Source organism: Hipposideros armiger, unplaced genomic scaffold (genome assembly GCF_001890085.2).
Source record: "Hipposideros armiger isolate ML-2016 unplaced genomic scaffold, ASM189008v1 scaffold_271, whole genome shotgun sequence".
Taxonomy (NCBI): domain Eukaryota; kingdom Metazoa; phylum Chordata; class Mammalia; order Chiroptera; family Hipposideridae; genus Hipposideros; species Hipposideros armiger.
In genome coordinates this window covers 1,443,513-1,463,245 of record NW_017731621.1, presented here as the reverse complement: position 1 = coordinate 1,463,245, position 19,733 = coordinate 1,443,513, and the positions used below count along the sequence as shown (strand labels likewise).

The 19,733-nt window shown below is 45.8% G+C and overlaps 1 protein-coding gene across 22 annotated transcripts in view; it reads left to right on the top strand.

Annotated features, from left to right (window-relative positions):
- The window catches only part of CELF2 (CUGBP Elav-like family member 2), a 505,669-nt gene that overhangs the window by 450,234 nt on the left and 35,702 nt on the right, over positions 1-19,733 (top strand). For all 22 annotated transcript variants that reach the window (XM_019656964.1, XM_019656963.1, XM_019656962.1 and 19 more), the window contains one exon: positions 8,790-8,924. In XM_019656964.1, the coding sequence (XP_019512509.1) occupies positions 8,790-8,924 (135 nt within the window). The remainder of the gene's footprint in view (positions 1-8,789; positions 8,925-19,733) is intronic.

Sequence of the window (19,733 nt, the reverse complement as noted above, 5' to 3'; positions counted from 1 at the left end):
ATATATAGAAGTTAAATCATTCATTCAGTATCTTTATGAATACAGTTTGGGAAGCTGGCCTTGGAGCTAAGAATCACACTGAATAGTTAATTTATGTTTAATTCTCTGCAGTGACATAAGTAAAATATTCAGGAACTTTTCTATCTTTTAAAAAGAGAAAACCTCCAGATTGCAAGCTCAAAAATAAATGCTAAGACTTGTCACATTTTCAGCCAATGCAGGATTTGTTTTTCTTCTGAGTATGGGCCCACCCTGATCCAAAATTAGGGTCTTTGCTTCAAGGAAGCCTCAGGCTCCCCCACTCCCACAGTGGAATTATGCAGAGAAGGTCACTGGGTCCTCAGGCTACTGCCAAGCGCATCTTCCTGGGTGGACAGAGTGCCCTGTCGTTTTTCATTAGGCCGTGTGCGCCTCTGCCTCACTAGCCACAGGTCAGGATGCTAGTATTCACATGCTGTGTGTGCTCATTTAAAATTGGAGGCTATGTGGGAATCACCTTAAAAGGTGCATGGAGCAGATGGCTGATTTAAAGTCATTCTATAAATGCGCTGGGCTTTCCAAATTACCCCTTCCTTGAATCTTCAGCACCTCGAGTCTGCACAAGCTGTGAAATCGAATGCTGAATGACCCTATCTATGTCTACCGTCACCTTGAACGTGGAGAGTGTTAAGGAATCAATGTCAAGGCTTTGTCAGCTGGGAGAAGAGTGCCCTTCATTCATACGCACCATCAAGCCTCCTCTCCCTCAGTGCTTGAAACATCATAGTGTGGGGTGTATTTTTTTTTCAGTGATGCCATTAAATGGCCTTCTGCACTTTCATCTTCTCCCAAAAGTAGGGTTTCACTTTTATCTTTGCCAGGCATCTCCCTGAGTGTTCTAAAGTGAACTGGTAAAGAGGCCACTTTCTAGAGGAAGGTTTCCCAACTTCGCAGATGTGGGAGGCCCCCCCATCCCGCCCTGCCCCCCTAAGCCCCTTACTGCCTAACCTTCCTCCCTCACCTCTCCGATACCCCTGAGTCTCAGTGCTCCGAGGCCATGGTCCAGGCCGATGAACCCAGCCCTCACTCCTCTCAGAGGTGCTCATGACTATGTTTGAGTGGACGAGTGAATAAACTTATAAGCCAGCAAACTCAAATTTATGTCTTGGATACGTTCCCAATGGCGCTTAAGTTAAATGCCTGCTTTTTGTTTGTTTGTTTGTTTTTTGTTTTTTAATTAAGAAATGTGGCATTCGCCTCCTATTTAAGCCAAAAAGAAACATTATGTAAACTAAGGACAAGTATGCTCGCGGATGAGCTGTCGAGGATTTCACAGCATTACACGTTATAGATCGAAGGGTGCATGACACACACAGTAGGAGGGGTTGGAGGAGCCCAGGGCTCACTGATCCCGAACTCCACTGGAGGTTAAAACGCCTTCAGGTGATTGAGATCGTGGCACAGCACGAGGGGACCCCCACACAATTCAAATGCGGTTTTGTGCCTGCAGTACCGTATAATAAACACCGCATATGAAATCCAAGGACTCTGGCGTGGAATGCCATCACCAAAGAGAGTGAAATATCATTTCATAAACCAATCATGTTTGGCTGTGAACCACTCTCAGAACATAATGGCCTGTCCTTCAGGAGATTGAGGCTTATCCGCAGTCTAAAACATCTCATTTGAATGAGTAAAAGCCTTGCTGTTTGAGGAGAAAATAAAATAAATCCCATCCCCTACCCCCCCCAAAAAAAGAGAAATTTTAGATGATAAGCTACTAAGTAGTTGCAGCAATAAAATTGAATGAGACATCACTGCACTTTGTTTTGAAAAAAACTTACCATGTCCTTTCAAACTAAAAGTAATTTTAAATGTGTTCCATGATTTTATGAAAGGGATGGAATTTAAAAGCAGAAAATAGATGGGGATCAAATCTTTATAAGCTGAATGCTTTTATGTATGCATTCTGTGCATCTTTGAAGTTGATTGATTTTCCCTCTTAAAGCTTCTAATAAAAACTTGTCCATTTTTCACTCAACTGTGGTATTTGTTACACAAGTTTCTGAAATCTCAGAAACTTGGATCTGAGTTTAGGCTCAGAATCTGGATTTTTCCCGAAGAGGAAGGAATAAGCAAAAATTTCTTTGTGGCAACTATCATCCTAAAAGAGCATCAAGTTAGAAAAATGACGGCATTATTTTACAATTTTGACAGAGCTTGAAATAAGCATGCCTTTTATCCTCACAGTATGCCAAGGACAAAGCCACCACTTTGTTACTGCACCACAATTGGAAAAAAAAAAAGCAAGTATAAAAAGGTTAAATAAGTTATGTGAGATCACAGCACCAGTGAGGGGCAATATCACGTCCCCACGTGACAAGGGCTGGGGTTTCGAGGAGGGGCGGAGACGGGTTAAGAAATCACAAGAGTCAAAAATAGTTCACAAGAGTCAAAAATCGTTTCTGCAGGCCAGGGGTCTCCTCTCTGCAGACGGAGAGAGCAAGCCCTGATCCTGGCGGGCCAATAACTTTTATTTACAACTGTCACAAAGAAGTTAATTTGAATATCTATACGCAGTTAATCGATTCGATTAGACTGGCAGCTGCTTCACCGAAACTCATTGTGATCAACCATGAGTTGTGCTTTCACACATACGTATGATCCCCGGGAAGGCCTCAGCATTCCAAGACACTTCCTTATGTCTCCAAAGGATCAGTGCTCAGGAGCATTCGAGTCAGCAGCTGCAAGGCGACAGGGCAACATACAGTCTAGGACACGGAATACCCAAATATCATGACTTTATGATATTTTTCAGGTTGGAGCAACTGAGGCTTAGAGAGAGAGGTTAATTAATAAACTTGCCCAAAGTCGCTAAGCTAGTAAGTGGCTGATTCAAATTTCACATCTACTTCAACCTGATCCAAAACCTGAGCTCTCTGTTGCCCCCCAGCTTATAAAGCAGCCCTCAGTGTCTCAGCAAATTCAGGTATTTTTGCATATGTCCAGGCTGTGGTGACTGGCCACAGTTTAGCTGGCCATAACCAGCAAGGCTGAGCTGTAGAGAGAAATAATGCAGAGAGCCCCAAAACTTCTCAAAAAGAAGCAATTCCTAGACAGTATCAGGAAAACTGCCTCCCTTTCGTGCTGGACAACATTTCAAATGCATTAAGAGTGGGTTGTTTTTCCCTAGGGTGAGAGATGATTATTAGGAAATTATAGAGATTATGAAGCAGTGGCCCAAACAGAGGAGAATTTCACTTTGCTTCTGCTATTCAGTAAAGTTGGTAGTAAGTCCCTTTCAGACTGTCTGGTCTGTGTTTTAAAAGCAACAGAAAATTTGTAGAGTGCAAATATTTGCTTCAAACCACAACAGGGCGAGGCTTTCATCAATTTGCGTTCCGTTCCCAGAGAAAACGTATCTTAGGATGTGTGTGATGAGTGGAGAAGAGGGCAGATGCTTACAAAGACGGCATTGGAGGGCTGAGAGCCTTGCTTTGGAGCCTCTTCCTGGGTGTGAGGTGTGCATCCTGGACCCACAGGATTTCCGTGCTTCCCAAGGCCCGTCTCCCACCCTTGCACCACACACGCTTCCTGCGAATGTGCTAATGGGCCTTCTGAGAGCTCCATAACCACCCATCTGTCACTTTCTAACAGACCTGATTGGCAAGCACTTGGAACAACTGACATCTGTTCTCGCTTATTGATATGCAGATTTATGGTAATTGCTAGGAACAATAAGACACAAAATTACCTAAGGTGAACATTAAATTAAATTTTCATGCCCTTCTCCTTATAAATAATTTTTTTTTAATCTTAAGTTTCAAGTAGGCATACAGCACATCTGTTTTCTACATCATTTCTTCATTTTGAGAAGGACCGTCTTTCCCCAAGTAATGAATGAAACGTTGAATCCCTGTATTCTCAACTTTTTCTTCTTCTTTATTTTTATGTTTATTATTTTTTTTATTTGCCATCTTGATCTTGGCACACTGTTAAGTTTCATAAAACTTATTTAAATGCTTTGCCCTCCTAGTCACCCAGATTTTTGCCCCTCGTTTGAGGAGTCCCCATTCGAGCAGAGTGCTTCCTGAGGTTCAAAGTGGTGGTTTTTCTTCTCAGAAAAGAGTGTTTGCCAAACCAGAAGCAGCTTTCCCGTTGACGCTGCCCGCCCTCCGTCTGGTGCCCTTTCTGAATTGTGGGAGCCGCCGAGAAGGAGATAGTGGGCCTGGGCGGGCGGAGAACCCACTGGGACAGGAAAGGACAGGGTGCGCTCACACACCCACAAAGGAAAAAGGAAAACGGAAAAGAACCAGAAATGTGAATTCGAAGTGAGCAGAAGCATAAGCCCCCAGAGGGGCCAGCCTCCGGGGCCCCAGTGCTGGCCCAGCGCGGAGTTACAGCAAGGAGAGGCCGCCTTCAGGCCGGAAGCAGGCTGTCTGAGCAGCCTGAGTCTGAGGAGGGGGTCTGAAGAGAAGCAGTCGGTGTGCCAGCAGAGCCTGGGGCAGTTAGGAGGTTGAGAAGGCAGCTGTGAGCAAGTCCACACAGAGCTTTCCCAGCTGCTCCCTGATGTGGGGCAAACACGTTTTCTGGAGACAGCATGGCCCCTAAATAGGAGGGGACGGTGCTTGGAATGTCCACACCAGGGATGAGGGCTCCCTGACGCGAGAGACAGGAGGAGCCAAGCTTCAGGCCCCATGGACGCTGCTATGGGCAGGGTGGCTTGTGTGCCAGCCCCACCTCACAGCTGAGAACCCCAGGCTGACAGGGGAGCACATTTGCTCTGGGTGAGGTAGGTGGGTGGGAATGAGGCAGAACCTGGATTGGAGCCCAGGGGTCTGAGAAAACAGGGTCTGCACTCCTGTTGACCAGCCATGCTGCGTCCAGTAAATGGCACTCGTCACAGTGTCACCAGCATTCCAGACCTAGGAACACAGGACCGGGTGAAGAGGAGAAGTGGGAACAGGGCCCCCAGCCCGGAATAGTCGGCAGGGAGGCTGTGCCGTCCACCTCTGGTGTACTGAGCACTCCTGTTTGGGAATGCGAGGGGAAGGGCAGCACCGGGAGAGCCTGCCAGGATCCCCCTCCAGGACCGTGGAAGAACCAGGATGGGGCGGGCGTAATCTCCGCTCGGAGGCCTCCGCCTGCATCGGCTCTTCAGCTGACCAGTGCTTGCCTGTGCTTCCGCCTCATCCCTGTCAAACCAGAGACCACTGAAAAGGAGTTTCTGAGTCTGGGCCTGTTTCCAGAAACTGATGAAGTAGGATTACCGCCTCCCCTGTCCACCCCCCAGCACCAAGCCTCCTCGGGGACAGGTGCTGTCTCGTTTTCCTCTTAATCCTCAGTGCATCAGTGCTTGCAGAAGGCTGGCCCCATCATGGCCACTCAGGAACTGCTGGCCGGATGGCGGCCTGACTGTGGGTGGGTGGATAGGCAGGCACATGCTGTGCTGGTTTCTCCGTCTAACCCTCCCTGTCTTCCTTTTCCCCCAAATCCCTCAAGTGCTGGGGCTCGTGATGGCCTCTCCTTGCCACCCATCATCTCTGCTTCCTTTGGCCCATGTTTTTTCTTTCCTTGCAGGGTGATTGTTGAACAGAACGTCCCCTCCCCCAGTGTGGAGCCCCAGAGCCGAAATCCCTCTGCCTGGGCTTTCTAGGTGGAGGCAGGAAAAGGCTGAACAGGCTGGCACTCTCGGGTGGTGAGGTGTGAGAAGGGGAAATGCAGCGGGGGGCCTGAGAGGGGCCCACCGGGTCTTAGCCCAGGGTTTTCGAGCAGAGTGGGCAGTGGGCTGGAGAACCTGAGTGGTGTTGGCTGGGCTCCAGGATGTGCAATGAGTGTCAGTGGGCAAGAGGAGGAAAAGACATGGTTCTAATAAATGTTTGTAGGGTAGATTAATTAATGAATGCAGAAACAGTGTTTGATATCTACTAAAGAGCTGACAGAAAATCGAGAAAACTAAAAACTTGGTTGGGTCTACTGTCAGTACTCTTTATAGCAATGTATGCAAATCTCATATACGGCTTGTTACCCTGGTCATTCATCCTACAGTGGTTCATCCATTCCGTCACCTACTGTGTAGACAGCAGTGTGTGTGTGTGTGTGTGTGTGTGTGTGTGTGTGTGTGTGTGTGTGTGTTAGGTGGACTTGATAATGAACAAGATAAGGAACTTAGTATGGAGTTCTGAAGGTAAGAAAGACACACAGATGGTGTCTAAGTGGGATATAATGCACGAATGCCCCCAGAGCTACAAACAGGCAGAGGAGGGAGGTTGCAGACCCCGAGCCGAGTGCGAGCGTTACTGCACACCATCAACCTTCCTCGGATGCCTGGGGGAGGTGTGGCTGACAGCCCCCAGCCATGGGCCAGACCTGAGCCCTGACCCACATGAGGGGGCCAAGCTCCTTCCAGCTCTGGAATTCCGCCGTGCAGGCGCTGTGACTCCTGCCTGGGACGGGTCTGAGGAGCTGTCCTGGACGAGGACCCTGGGCCCAGTCGGTGGCTCTGGGTGTCATTAATCAGCACCAGATGTGCATTGTGGGTTTTCCTTTGAGCGCGAAACCCTCCTCTCGTCTGCGCAGCCAGCTGTTGGTGATGAGGTCTGGTCATATGGTTTACATCATTAAAACACTAGAGGGAACGTTAGTCACTACAGGGCACAGAGGGGACAGCACACATTCCCACTCCTAGCAGCATAACTCAGAGCCCGCCCTGGTCACACTCCAGTGCAAAGCGCGCCCGGGACTGTGCCCCTCCTGGGTGCAAATGGGTCTGCACTGAAGTCAGGCGGCTCCTGTTATTCACACACACGCCCCGCTTTGTGGGCTCAGGGAAACCTGAGAAGGGAGGTCAGTGCTCTCCCAGCTCCCACACTCTCACATACGACCCTGTGTGCTGCAGAAAGCAGGGTCAGAGCCACAGGATGCCACCAGTGCTTGTGTCCTGCTTCTGAGAGTTCCCAGGAGCGGAGGGGGCTTTGCAAAGCAGGTGTTTGGCTTCCACCCGAAGCCAGCAGGCCTGGACGTCTCCTGGAAGCAGACAGAGTCGTTGGGCAGCAAAGACTTCTGGAACTCTTTTCTGAGCAGACATAAGTCCTGATTGAGGGGGTCAGGGTGCAGGAGTGGGGTACGTGAGCCACCCTCTGGCTGAGGGCACCACAACTGTGGCTTGGGGCTTTCACAGGTATATTAGAACACTCTCTCACCGCCCCTCCCCCAAGAACACATAGGGAAGCTGTCATCAGATCACTCTCTTCAAAGCAGATTAAATTTGCTAAATAACATTTATTAAGTTCCTGGATTGGAAATGTGAGAACAAGGTAAAATTAAGCTGATTATTTAACTCCAATATCTTTCTATATAAAATTCCTCTGTATAAGGAGAGAACCATTGTTTTCCTGCCCCTCAAATATACATTAGTGTGAAATGAATCATGGAGACGGAGGCACATCCTCATGTTCTTGCAGTTTCATTTCTCTCTGCTATTTTTTCTCAATTTTCACTAGCCAGAGATTCACTCTACTTAAAAGTAATTCCCTCCTTAAAATAAATACCTTTAAAATGTATATATGAGGGCCGGCCGAGTGGCGCGATGGTTAAGAACTCGCTTGGGACGCCAGAGGGCCCCGGTTCGGATCCCACATATGAGGGCCAGTGACACTGCCCTCCACAGCTAAGATGCTGAACGACAGCTCAACCTGGAGCTGGGCTGCCATGAGTCGCCGGCGACGGCGTGGGCTGCAGTCCCTGTGGCGGTGGGTTGCCATGGGCTACCGTGTTAAGCCGGCAGCCAGCGTGAGCGGCCAGCAGCCGCAGTGAGCAGCCGTCCAGAAGCCGGCGACTGATCTGCCTCGCCAGAGAGGAGCGCAATGATGGTGCCAACTTGGGCCAGTGAAGCAACGTCCTCCACAACTAGATTGAAGAACAAAACGACAGCAACTTGTCTGTTCCCCTTCCCCCAATTCCCCAGCACTGTTCCCATCCCCCCAATTCCCCAATAAAAATCTTTAAAAAAAAAATGTATATATGAATATTTTACAAGTAAAAGTATACGCTACTGCCATTGTTATGTATTCATTCTTTGAGTCCTCAAATATGACTGGGTACATTTTAGAGCTCACGTTGAGATGAGTCTGGAGGGAGGACTTCCGTGACAGTCATAACAGCAATGGCCGTAACGTTTGTTGGGCGCTTAGGTTGTACCAGTCACTGTACTAAGTAATTTGCTTCATCATCTTATTTAATCTACAGAACAACGCTTCAAGGTAAGATGCAGTTAATGTTACCACTCACTAAAGAAGAAGTGGAGAGGTCAACTCATTTGCGCAGAGTCACACGGCTTGGTCAAGTGGCAGAGCCAGGAAGTCCTATCAGTTCAGCCTCAGAGCAAGAAACTGTCATTCCCAGCAAACTATCATTTTTCACCAGTAAACTGTGATTTCCTCTCTAGTGCCTTCTCTATTTTGGGAGACTGAGAGTTTGCCCTGAAGCCCTTCCTCCCTCTGCCCAAGCCCTGAGCTCACCGTTTCAGGACTGCTCCATGGCCAAGGCCCTGCCAGAGCCGGTCCACACAGAGCAGTCTCCACCTAGCTTTTCTGGGGGTGTCTGCCCCCCATGTGCAGGCAGCTGGGAAGAGTGCCCTGTGTTAGCACAGGCAGCCCCACAGTGAGGCGATTCTGCTGAGGTGACACACGAGTCACCAAGACAGCCAGGCAGAGTGTGCCATCGTAGGACTTACAGCCCTTGTCATCTGTCCTGTCGGGAAACGGGTCAAGAGGCCGGTTGCTCAAGGTACCTTCCTGTTCCCTCCACAGGCATGAATGCTTTACAGCTACAGAATCTGGCCACACTGGCAGCCGCTGCAGCCGCGGCCCAGACCTCAGCCACCACCACCAATGCAAACCCTCTCTCCACCACGAGCAGCGCCCTGGGAGCCCTCACAAGCCCCGGTAAGAGGCGTGGGAAGAGGGGCGCACAGGTCGACACGCACGGGGGCCAGGCCATGGAGCCCGGGAGCTTAACTGGGCATGGGAATAATTTATTTCTTCAGTGGTTTTTAAAGAACCAAAGTTTGAGTGTGCATGCATTTTATTTTCCAAGGATAAAATGAAAAAAAAAAAGTTTCTATGAGAGAATCCACCATGCTGGTGACTCTCACACATTCATTTAGTTTCAAAACTGTGTTGTCCATTTAGTCCTCGTTACACCTTCACCTTTGTGAAGATCCTCAATCTCTTAGTCATGCATTTTTCTCCTTTTTTTTTTAGCAGTTTAAGAATTCTCTGTTAAATCTCAAAATCTCTGATCATTCCAGTATTATATTTCACACCAGCTCCATCCTTTGATTTTAAAATCCAACGTCTAGAGGGACCATCTTTGTTGTTTGTTTCTGGTCATGTTCTGGGCTATGTCATTTAAAATCTTTTTTCCTCAGAAATGTTGGCGCCTTATTCAAAAGCAGATGCCATTTTTCTTTCATACAAGCCAGACATAATGTGGTCGCTTGGATACCATGATTTGTTTGTTAAGAAATGTTTCTCTGGCTTCTCTTCCTCTCTGAATTTTCAAGACCTTGATGAATGATCTCACTTCGTCCCCTGGTGCGTGGAGGGGTTGGCCTGGACAATCTCCAAACTCTCTCTAACTATGAAAACCCCCGTGACTCTCGATCGGCTATGCCCCAAAGATTGGCCAAGTGTTGAAAAAACTTATGTAATAGTGTGGGGTTTTCTTTCAGAAAAATAGAAAATGAAAACTACAGCACTCGGCAGACCAGCTGTTTTTAAGGCTTTTGACATCGGGGAGCAGTGAGGCCTGCTGGCAGGTTCAAAGGCAGTAGCCCTTTGGTTTGCTTATATAACACTGTGTACCTAATACATTTCCCTCTGAGCACAGTTTGGAGGGAGAAATCTAGGAGATATGTAGGAGAAGCTGGGGGATTTATCCTTAACGTGCTGTAATCTCATAGCAACAGCTCATGGATGCATCGACTTCATTCTCTAAAATGCCTTCAAAAACGCACTGTTACGCTATGTGGGCCTGGTCTCCTGCCACAAACAGTATTCCTGAAATAGCAACTTGAAGTCATTGTTTTCAACAAATTAAGTGATAGCACTAATGCAGTAATACATTTGCTATTTAAATAAGTCTTTTAGTGACTCTTTTAAATAAATAAACATTTTGACATGATAACTTCCCCCTTATATGAAACTAGTGGTTTTCTTAAAAACAGAGGTAAAAATTGACCTGTCTAATGTATCTGTTTTATAAATGAGATTGAAAAGTATTTTCTCAAATAAGAATTTTTATCTGCCCTGTGAAGACCATGAAATGATTACAGAGTATTATACACACATTTTATTGTCTTTAATCAAAAGCTGGTATTTTTAGCTATGTTTTGCTTGGACAGAAAACACTAAAAGTCACTCAAAATCTGAACACTTTTTATTTGTTTATATAAAAATGAAGGATTGGCTCTTTTTTTAAAAGAGAAAGCAATATTAACTTTATCTTGGCAAAAGTAAACTTTTGTACTTTTTCCAAATGTGGCCTTTATCTTCTCTTTTATTGAAAATAATCAGCAGAAACTGACCAAATCATTGGTAACAAGGGAGGAAAAAGAAGACTCTTTTTCTTGGGAAGACACTCTTCCTTGTATGGCAAGGAGCCATCTAGCCCACAGCCATAAAGAACTTAACTTGGACATCTTCAGTAGTGTAGTTAAAATTATTCTGCTGTTCCAACAGTTGGGTTGAAGGGTATACAGCCTGTTGTTTGCTTGGGAGGCTGCATTTGACTTTACTAAAACGTATTCTTCTGTTGTGTATTTGGGCTGGAATGCCTTGGTTCTGGTAAATCAGATTTGATATCCAAACATTTCATTCTTCTTTCAAAGAAGACTTGTCTGTTTAAGAACCCAATGTAAAAGCAGACGTGAGCTGATCAGTGTGACAGAGTGATTGACAGGTGATGCTTCTTAAGTGTTGGGATCGTGTTAGGTGCTGCCTGAGGAGCTGCAGACCCTGTGAGCAGAAGAGATGTGCTCCCTGCTCTCGGGAGTGGCCCGGCCTGTGTAGGGGTGGACAAGCCTGTGCCTTGTAGGTGATGGACCAGAGCTGTGAAGAGAGACCAGGCCAATAGGTGGAGAGAGTGTAGGGGTTGAATTAAATCTGAAAAGGTTGACACCTGAGCAGGAACCTGAATAAAAGGAAGGAAGCCATATAGATATGAAGGGCAGAGGATGAGCAAGTGTAAAGGCTGCGACGCGGTGGCAGCTTGGCAGATTGCAAACTAGCAAGGAAGCCATTCTGCTGAGCATAGGGTGGGATGAGAGGTGAGGAGTGAGAGGTGAAGTCCGAGTCCATGGACCCACATCCATTCCCTCCAGTGTGGTCAGGAACACAAATATGTCACAAGCTTCTTAAAATGCAAGGTACTCAAGACAGCCTAGGAAGATGGCTGAAGCAGTCGATGAACTTTAACCATATTTTCAGTTGTTTCCTGAGACCTTAATGAAAGGGACATGTATCCTGAGATGAATTTCCTTCCTTTCTGCTCTTGTTAGAACCCACCACTGGCAAGGTGTCCTTCCCTTTGCTCTTACGGCGCGCGGTCTGCCCCTCCGTAAATTCTGCTAACTGAGGTAGCATTTAATGTGAATTTTCTCCTCTGCTGAGGAATGCTTTGCATAATAGCTGAAAGTATTGCATCAGAATCCTGAAGGGTAGCTGCAAAAAAACGATTTAAATCTACATTTCAATTATTTTTCTTAAGTGTTAACTAAAAAAATCCAGCGTTTAAGTGAAAGTAAATTATTTGTCTAATTTCCATCAGGGACTTTTTCAAAGTCACACAAAACGCGGTTAGTAGAATTCATAACTCTCCACTTTATCAAAGCAATTTCCTATGAAATAAAAAGGGTTGGAAGCAGTTCCCAAGGCCAATGCCATTACTTATTTTTTAAATAACAGAAACGTGGGCTTACTATTGTTCCATTAACAAGTCCAGTCAAACTGAAATGCGTTGCTCCCGCACAGGCCTTGGCTTCACCGTGTCTTTAAAGATGTCTCTTATGCTCCAGACAAATCTATCTAGAAAGGAAAGGGACAAGTCAATCCCCCAAACTATTAATTCTTTTAATAATTGTAAATTTATCATTTCAATTTTGCATACCCAGGAACAGTCTCCCTACAGCATTATTATAAATGATATTAAAACTGTCTATGTTTTAAAACATGAAAGATTAGGCTTTAATTTTTGTTAAAAAAAGAAATCCCCTTAGGCAATAAATAGGTTCCTTTGTCTCATGGCCTTGAAATAAAAATTAAAATGGTCTAAATTGCCCATGGTTAGAATAAGTGTTTCATGCAATTATCAGATGGTAGTGAATAAAATTAGGAATTAAATCATGAAAGAATAAAAGCAGGTAAATGCATATTATCCCTTTTATAACTTTCTGGGTCTTTTGAAGCCCAATTTAATTGTGTTTCTTGTCCTTTATTTCGATATGATAATTTTTCCTTTGTTTACTTCAATCTCCTATTTAGTTAATTAATTCTTGGGTCATTTCTTCTTACCCAATTTTGAACCTGTTTTTGAGGAATGTGTGTCTGTGTTGGTATAAAGAGGCAGATTGTCCCTAAAGTGTGCAGCTAGGTCTTAAAGAAAGATAATAATATTTGTCTTCTACCCAGCTTGTCGATGGGTTGTTTAATTTTGAGGGCTTGAGAGAAAGCATTGTTATTACCACATATGAACATTTCTTTGCATTTTCTGTCTAAAATATAATATTGCATTCATGTATCACATTATTCCACTGACCTTCTTCTATTTCCCTTTAAAAAAAAAAAAAAAGAATGTTTTAAAATTCTCCAAATGCTCCCATAAGTGCACTCAATCTCGTGAATGCTTCTGGATAATAGATAATTTCTTTCGATAGTGTAAGGCATTTTAAAATGCTAAGGAAGCGTTTTTCCATTCCCACCATTGACTTTGCAAATACTTTTCACTTTAAATTCTAGGCAATATTTTTTCCCCATATTCAAGATGTTGCCTGCCTCTTGAAGGCTGTGATAGACTCAACAAAAACCCAAGGAAATGGTGGCTTCCTTGTGGACTCTTTAAGGTTAACAGAGACAGGAGGTGTTTCGTGTGAGTCAGGCTCTTCCTGTACTCACCTAATGACTAAGGAGCAGTCACCTTCAGTGTCACGCACCCATGTCACCAGGGCAGTGGTGCAGAAAAGCAGCCGGCTGAACGGCTGGTTGAGCAAAGGGAAACATGAAATTGTCCCCAAACTTTTCAGTGTTACGAGAGGCTTCCGTCCCCGCCTCCCTTCACTGTGTCTGCATGTGTGTCACTCAGGAGCTCGCGTCATGTGAAGAGATGGGATTCAGGCTGACATCACTCACATTTTCGAGCCTTCTGCTTTGTGCAGGACAAAGACATGAAAATGAGTTGGGCCCCCTCCAAGCCATCACACGCAAAGGACAGTAAAACAGGGTGGCGTCTAATGGGACCAGGAGGGAGGGACAGACAGACAGAACAGGTGCTGGGAGAGGCCACTCCCGGCGGCTACCTCAGTGATACGGCAACCTCAGGAAGTCGAAAAGTACACTTCTCCCACAGACCTGTTCTTGCCCCTGTAAGTGTGTCGTCACCATCACGTCACCTGTCCTCAGCCATGGGAGCCATCTTTACACCCGGCCTCGGGTTCAGTTGCACCTCATCGGTCACCACACCCACTTGGTTCTCTCTCTGAAACATCTCTTTTTCCCGCTCCAGTTCATACTCCCTGGGTGAGGCCCTTTTCCCCTCCCGCTGTACTGTTGGGACAGCCTCCTACTCCACTTCTGCCCTCTGTCCATTTTACACACTGTTGGCAAAACAAAAAGGCTCTGTTCACACACTTTCTGTGTGGGTCACCGCAGTGTAGATGGAGTAAACAAACCCCTGAGCATGGCATTCAGGGCGCTGCCTGCTCTGCCCCCATCCTTTCATGCCAGAGCTGTCACTCCAGCCACATCAGGTCACCCTTCAGCACACCCGCTTCCCAATCCCAATACACTGCCTAGAACTCCTCCCCTTTTTTCTCCTGTGAAAATCTTCTATGTCACAAATTTATTGCTTTGGAAGATTAATGTATAGGTATAAAATTGGGTGGTTCAATGCCCAGTGTAAAAAATAGTTTATACTTCTGTCAGTTAAGCTGTAGTAACAGATGTTTTCAAGTAATTCATGAAACTTGTATGTGGAACGCTAATACTTGTAAGAATCCATGTTAATGCCACCTCCACCATGAAGCCTTCCAGCAAGAATGAATCACTTCCATGATATATTTCTAACAAATACTTAACTCATTCTAAACCTGAGTCCCATGCAGACGCCTGCGTAAGGAGCCATATTGGGAGGTCCCTGAGGGCAGAGCCAAGGGAAGGCTGGCTGACGGGCGGAGCTGGGGAGAGGGGTGCTCTGTAAGTGCCACTGTCTACCCTCTGTTCTCCCGCATTCGTTCTTCATACTTCTACTACAGCACAAACACTTCATATGTTCTCGTTGTGGGACAGTTGAGCACGTGCCTTGCCTGTCACCCTCTAGGTGGTAAGTCCTTTTCAAGTAGGAGCAATTTAGTTACTTGTCATCCCACCTTGCATTTGGATCAATACCTCACACCCAGGTGCTCAAATGTGTTGTTTAATTCAATTGAGAGCAAAGTGACAATGTTCTAAGACATGTTTGAAAGCCATTTATTCAGTCTAGTCCAGTGCATGTCTCAGAGAAGGACCCCGAGTCCGTCATGGTGACATTAGACAGGGTCATCAGGTGGGTATCCTGACGACTCCTGACTTGCTTCTCTCAAGGAATCCAGTAGCCATACCTTACAGGTGAAGATTCGGGTCTGACAGGTTTCTGAAGCAGGATAGATACTAATTTACATTAGAGCTGACTTACAGGGAGGCATTTTTTATCCTAATAATTTTACTACGATTCGCTTTCAAAATGTTCTGGTGTCATGATATGGAAAAAAGAAGAGTCTCATATCAAACAAAGGCATTTTCTTTTCAAAAGAACCATCTGCTCTTGTGTGGGCTTTGGAAAGGCCGTCCTGGAGAAGCTCTCGTCTTCACGCCACCATCCGCAGCTCGTCTACACTGGGGAGGTAAAGCAGCACCCCACTTAACTTGTCAAGGGGCGCCTGTTGCTTGTGCTGTACTTCAGCGTTTTATTAATTCAGGGGCCGTTCTCTTTACCCACCCCACCCCCACTTGTCTCCTTCAGCTCATCTTGTTTCATTGCTTCTTATCAAGGAGAAGAAGTAAATCTCAAAACAGTCAGTTTTCCCCTGCATTAGCTAGTCATCTAAGTGTTTTACTCAGGCAGTCAAGTCAGTTGTTTCAATGAACTATTTATGTGTGAGGTCCAATCAGTCAAACAGCCTGGCAGCCTTACTGTCACGGAAGGACAACTGACATCCCATTCTTTGCTCATTTCCTGCCAGTCTCAACATTTTGTGGGGTTTTTTTCCTAGAAGGTTTCAATGTGTTAACTTGTTCTTCACATTATGGGGCTCACTCGATTTTCCTCAGTGTTATTGGAGGTTGGACATTACGTAAAATGTTCCATAAATAAAATGTCACTATAGTGACTATAATATCCTGATATATTTTTCATTCATTCAACATATTTATTGAGCATCCGCTATGTACTGACCAGGGGCTATTCTAGACATTTGAAGCATATAGTGGACGGAACTGACAAAAATCCCAGCCCTTGTATAGTTTATATTCTAGCATTGGCTTTTTAAAAAGCATTATTGTACTAAATTCCCACTGTAGTAAAATGATTTGGTTAGTTTTAAACCTAAACCATAACTTCAACACCCTTTAAAAAAATCTTTTCATAACCAGCGGTTTTTTTGTTTTGTTTTGTTTTTTAACTGAGCCATCCTGCCCCCTGTTGGCAGCTCAGCGACAGCTCAGCTTGGGCTGAGACTCGAACTGCTGTTGCTCAGAGCTCACACTCTTGAGCGAGCTCTTAACCAACCGAGCCACTCGGCCATCCCCATAACCAGTGTTTTTGTATACCTTATGTTAAAATGTGAATTACACCACAGTGGGGGGCTAGGGGGTGGGGATAGGGAACCTCCTTTCTCTACTTTTTTCCTCTTCTGTAAGCTGCACCATTTTTCTAAACATTTAATAGTAAAGAGCTCAGAATAGTAGTCACCATTAGAGTAGATTTGGTGACAAAACCAGGAACAAGAGAAAAGTGTACTTGGCACTCTGCTCTGTGGCTTCTCAACAGAAGCATTTCATGAAAAACAAATATCTCAAAAGTTCTTAGGCCTTTAAAACATTTTTGAAAAAAATAATAGTTGGCAGTGATTTGTCTTTCTAGTAAGTGGTTCTTCATTGGTCATTGGTCATCCTGCTTCTAGGGTTTAAAAAAAAAACAAATAGGGCTGGCCGAGTGGCTCAGTTGGTTAAGAGCTCACTCAAGAGTCTGAGCTCTGAGCAACAGCGGTTCGAGTCCAGCCCGAGCTGAGCAGCCGCTGAGCTGCCAACAGGTAGCAGGATGGCTCAGCTAAAAAAATAATAATAAAAAAAAAACAAATACCTCCCAACCCGCAGAGTTTTGATAACCTCTGCATGTGCTGGGCATTTTGATGTGGAATTCCCTTTAAATTTCACTTATCAAGAAAATGAGAAATCTGTTGGCCCAAATGGAGCTACAGATAATTCTGTGGTTCATTCTGGGGTCCTAATCTGCCAGAGGGTCTCTAGCTCCTGCTGTCAGAACAGCTGCATGGTGAGTGGGCAGCCCTGGAGTGAGGAGATGCTCAGAGCTGGAGTCTCTTAATAGTCCTGAACTAATGTAAAGCTCGGTAAGGCCCCCCACTGAGGGAGACAGGCTGAGGGGGACAGATATTTATGGCTTGTGACTTGGCCACAGAGCCCACACTCAGGTTTATGCAAGCCATTTCCACCTGTGCTGAGTGCTGTCCATTGTCACATCCATCCGTGGGTGGGCAGATCCCTGCCATGCCCTCTCAGAGCTGTCATGCACTCAGTGCTTTCTTCTTGTTTTGTTGTGGGTGCGCTTTTCCGTGTTTTTAGTAGAGTCTCCACTGTGCCGATTAAGCAGCTTGTGCTAAATACCGCCCTGCCCAGCCTCCTGCATCGTGCGGGGATCCACACCAGCTGCCGTCACGCCATGCCCATGAGCTCAGAGGTGTCTTCTGTATAACACAACTACCTGGTTTTTTTTTCCCCCACTAAATTATGTTGCTGTCTCATCTAACCATTTATCAGGGCTAGCACAGGTCCAAAGCATGTGTTCATTGCTTAAATGCATTCTAGATGAGAAAAGCAACAAAGCTTTATTCTAGTCACAACTCCCCAAAGATTCATGATCTAAGGTCCATGTTTGAAGACTGGAAAGCAACAAATTAGAAATGGTTCATTGATGTGTGGTTTAATCCTATGAATCAGTATAGACTGGATGTGGTGGCCACATACAAGAAATAAGCAAAATGCACCAACCTGGGTAACTTAGTTGGAGAGTGGAAAGTCAGGTAAGGTACAAGGTACCAGTGACAGGAAAGATCCTGTCTTCAGGAAATGGGGGGAGTTTTTAACAGAAGGGCTGATATGGTGCCCAAATTTTTAAGACGAGGTAGGATTTTGAAAGGGAGAAATGAAAGATACAGCAAATGTGTCAAACATGAGAAACTGCACAAAAAGGATTTAGTTCGCAAACGGAAATTCATCTCATTTTTCACAAGCGTCAGATGTGTGGGAAATAGCACGCACAGAGGACCTGTGCCATGGCCAAGGAGCTGGGCTCTCTCTGCGGGCAGCCGAGAGCCATTTCCGGACTTGGAGCCCAAGAATGGCGGTGATGGGACTTGGGTGCCGAATGGATGTGGGGGAGAATCAGAGGAAGGATTGGAAGAAGACAGGAATGTATGTAGTTTGAGGGATCAGTGGCGGTGTTTTCATCAGTCGAGAGAGTGGAGTCAGAAGGAAACGTGTGGGCTGGCAGTTGATTTGATTTTGCACGTGTCGAGCTGAAGCGCATGTGAACAGGCCCCTCATTTAAATACATCCAGCAAGCAGTTGGACATCTGACCCTCGAGCTCGTCACAGAGATTGGAGCTAAAATAATGGATTGAGAATGGACTGCACAGGTGAGGCAGCCTGAGTTAGATTTGGGGATGGGTGAGATCGTTAAGCTGGAGTCATCAAAGAGGAGGAGGTTGGGTGTACAGCCTGGCTGGGGCCTGTATTTGTGAGACACACAGGAAGAACCAGGGGTCGGGGGGAGCTGCCCAGGTAGCGCAGCCTCACAGAAACCAAGCAAGATGGCTTCTAGCAGGAGAGTGACGAAGGTGAGGGCAGAGAAGAGGTTCCGTTGTTCTCCCTTATCCACCGTTTTGCTTTCCGCGGTTTCAGTTACCCATGGTCAACCTTGTTCTGAAAATACGAAATGGAAAATTTCCAAACTAAACGATCCATAAATTTAAATTGTGCACCGTTCTGAGTAGCGTGGTGAAATCTTGCGTCATCCCACTCCGTCCTGCCCAAGACATGAACCATCCCTTGGCCCAGCGTCTCCACACTGCAGACACTCCCTGCCTGTTAGTCACTTAGTGGTCGTCTTGGTCATCAGATTGACTGTCCCGGTATTGCAGCGCTTGTGTTCAAGTCACCTTTATTTTACTTAATAATGGCCCCAAAGTGCAAGATAGTGAAGCTGGCAATTCAGATATGCCAAAGAGAAGCTGTGAAGTGCTTCCTTTAAGTGAAAGGTTATATAGGAAAAACACAGTGTACATAAGGTGCCTCCCATTCATAGTTTCGGGCATCTGCGGGGGCCGTGGAATGTGTCCCCTGGACTGCATTTGAATTCAGTACTTAGTCAGTTCACCCTTGAGTGACCAGTTCACTACAATGGTGGAGTAAATACCACGGTTCTGCAGGCAATGAGAGAAAAGGGATGTGAGACTGGAGGCAAGAATTGTATGTTCGTATATGGCATTTCCATGAAATTCAGTGTTTCATGAAAGCGGCAGGGTCATTAGGAGGCGAAATTTCAAGATGAAGAAAACTTACACATATTTTTAAGGTAAAGAGAAGAAGCCAGGACAAAGGAGAAAAGGAAGAGGTCCACGAAATGAAAATAGGTGAACTAAAGTCGGAAGGAGGTTGGAGAGACGGGATGAAACTGCTATGAGCAGGGTCTTCCTTGCAAGGATCCGGCTCATGTCGGCTCCTGCGCTGGGAGGAGGGCTCTGCCCGAGCCGGACCGGCAGCCCCTGGCCTGGCCTTTCCTGCTCTCCCACCATTGTGTCCACATATTAACATATGTGATGGGTCGTGAGCCATGTAAGTGCTGAGCAAATGAAGTTGTGGCCTTAAACGAGGGAACGCCTTGCCTCTGAGGCGGGAGCAGGTCAGGATTGACGAGCATGTTAAGAATTTCAGACAGACAGCTGTTGGCATCACATGCAGGTCAAGAATCTAAATATCCAGAAACAACCAAAAAAAGGTCATTCCTGGGGCAGAGGTTTGAAAAATCTTAACCTAAAGAACACACCAGAGGATTTACAGTTTTCTTTCTTTCTAGAGCAGCGGTTCTCAACCTTCCTAATGCCGCGGCTCCTTAATACAGTTCTTCATGTTGTGGTGACCCCCAACCATAAAATTATTTTCGTTGCTACTCTATAACTGTAATTTTGCTACTGTTATGAATCGTAA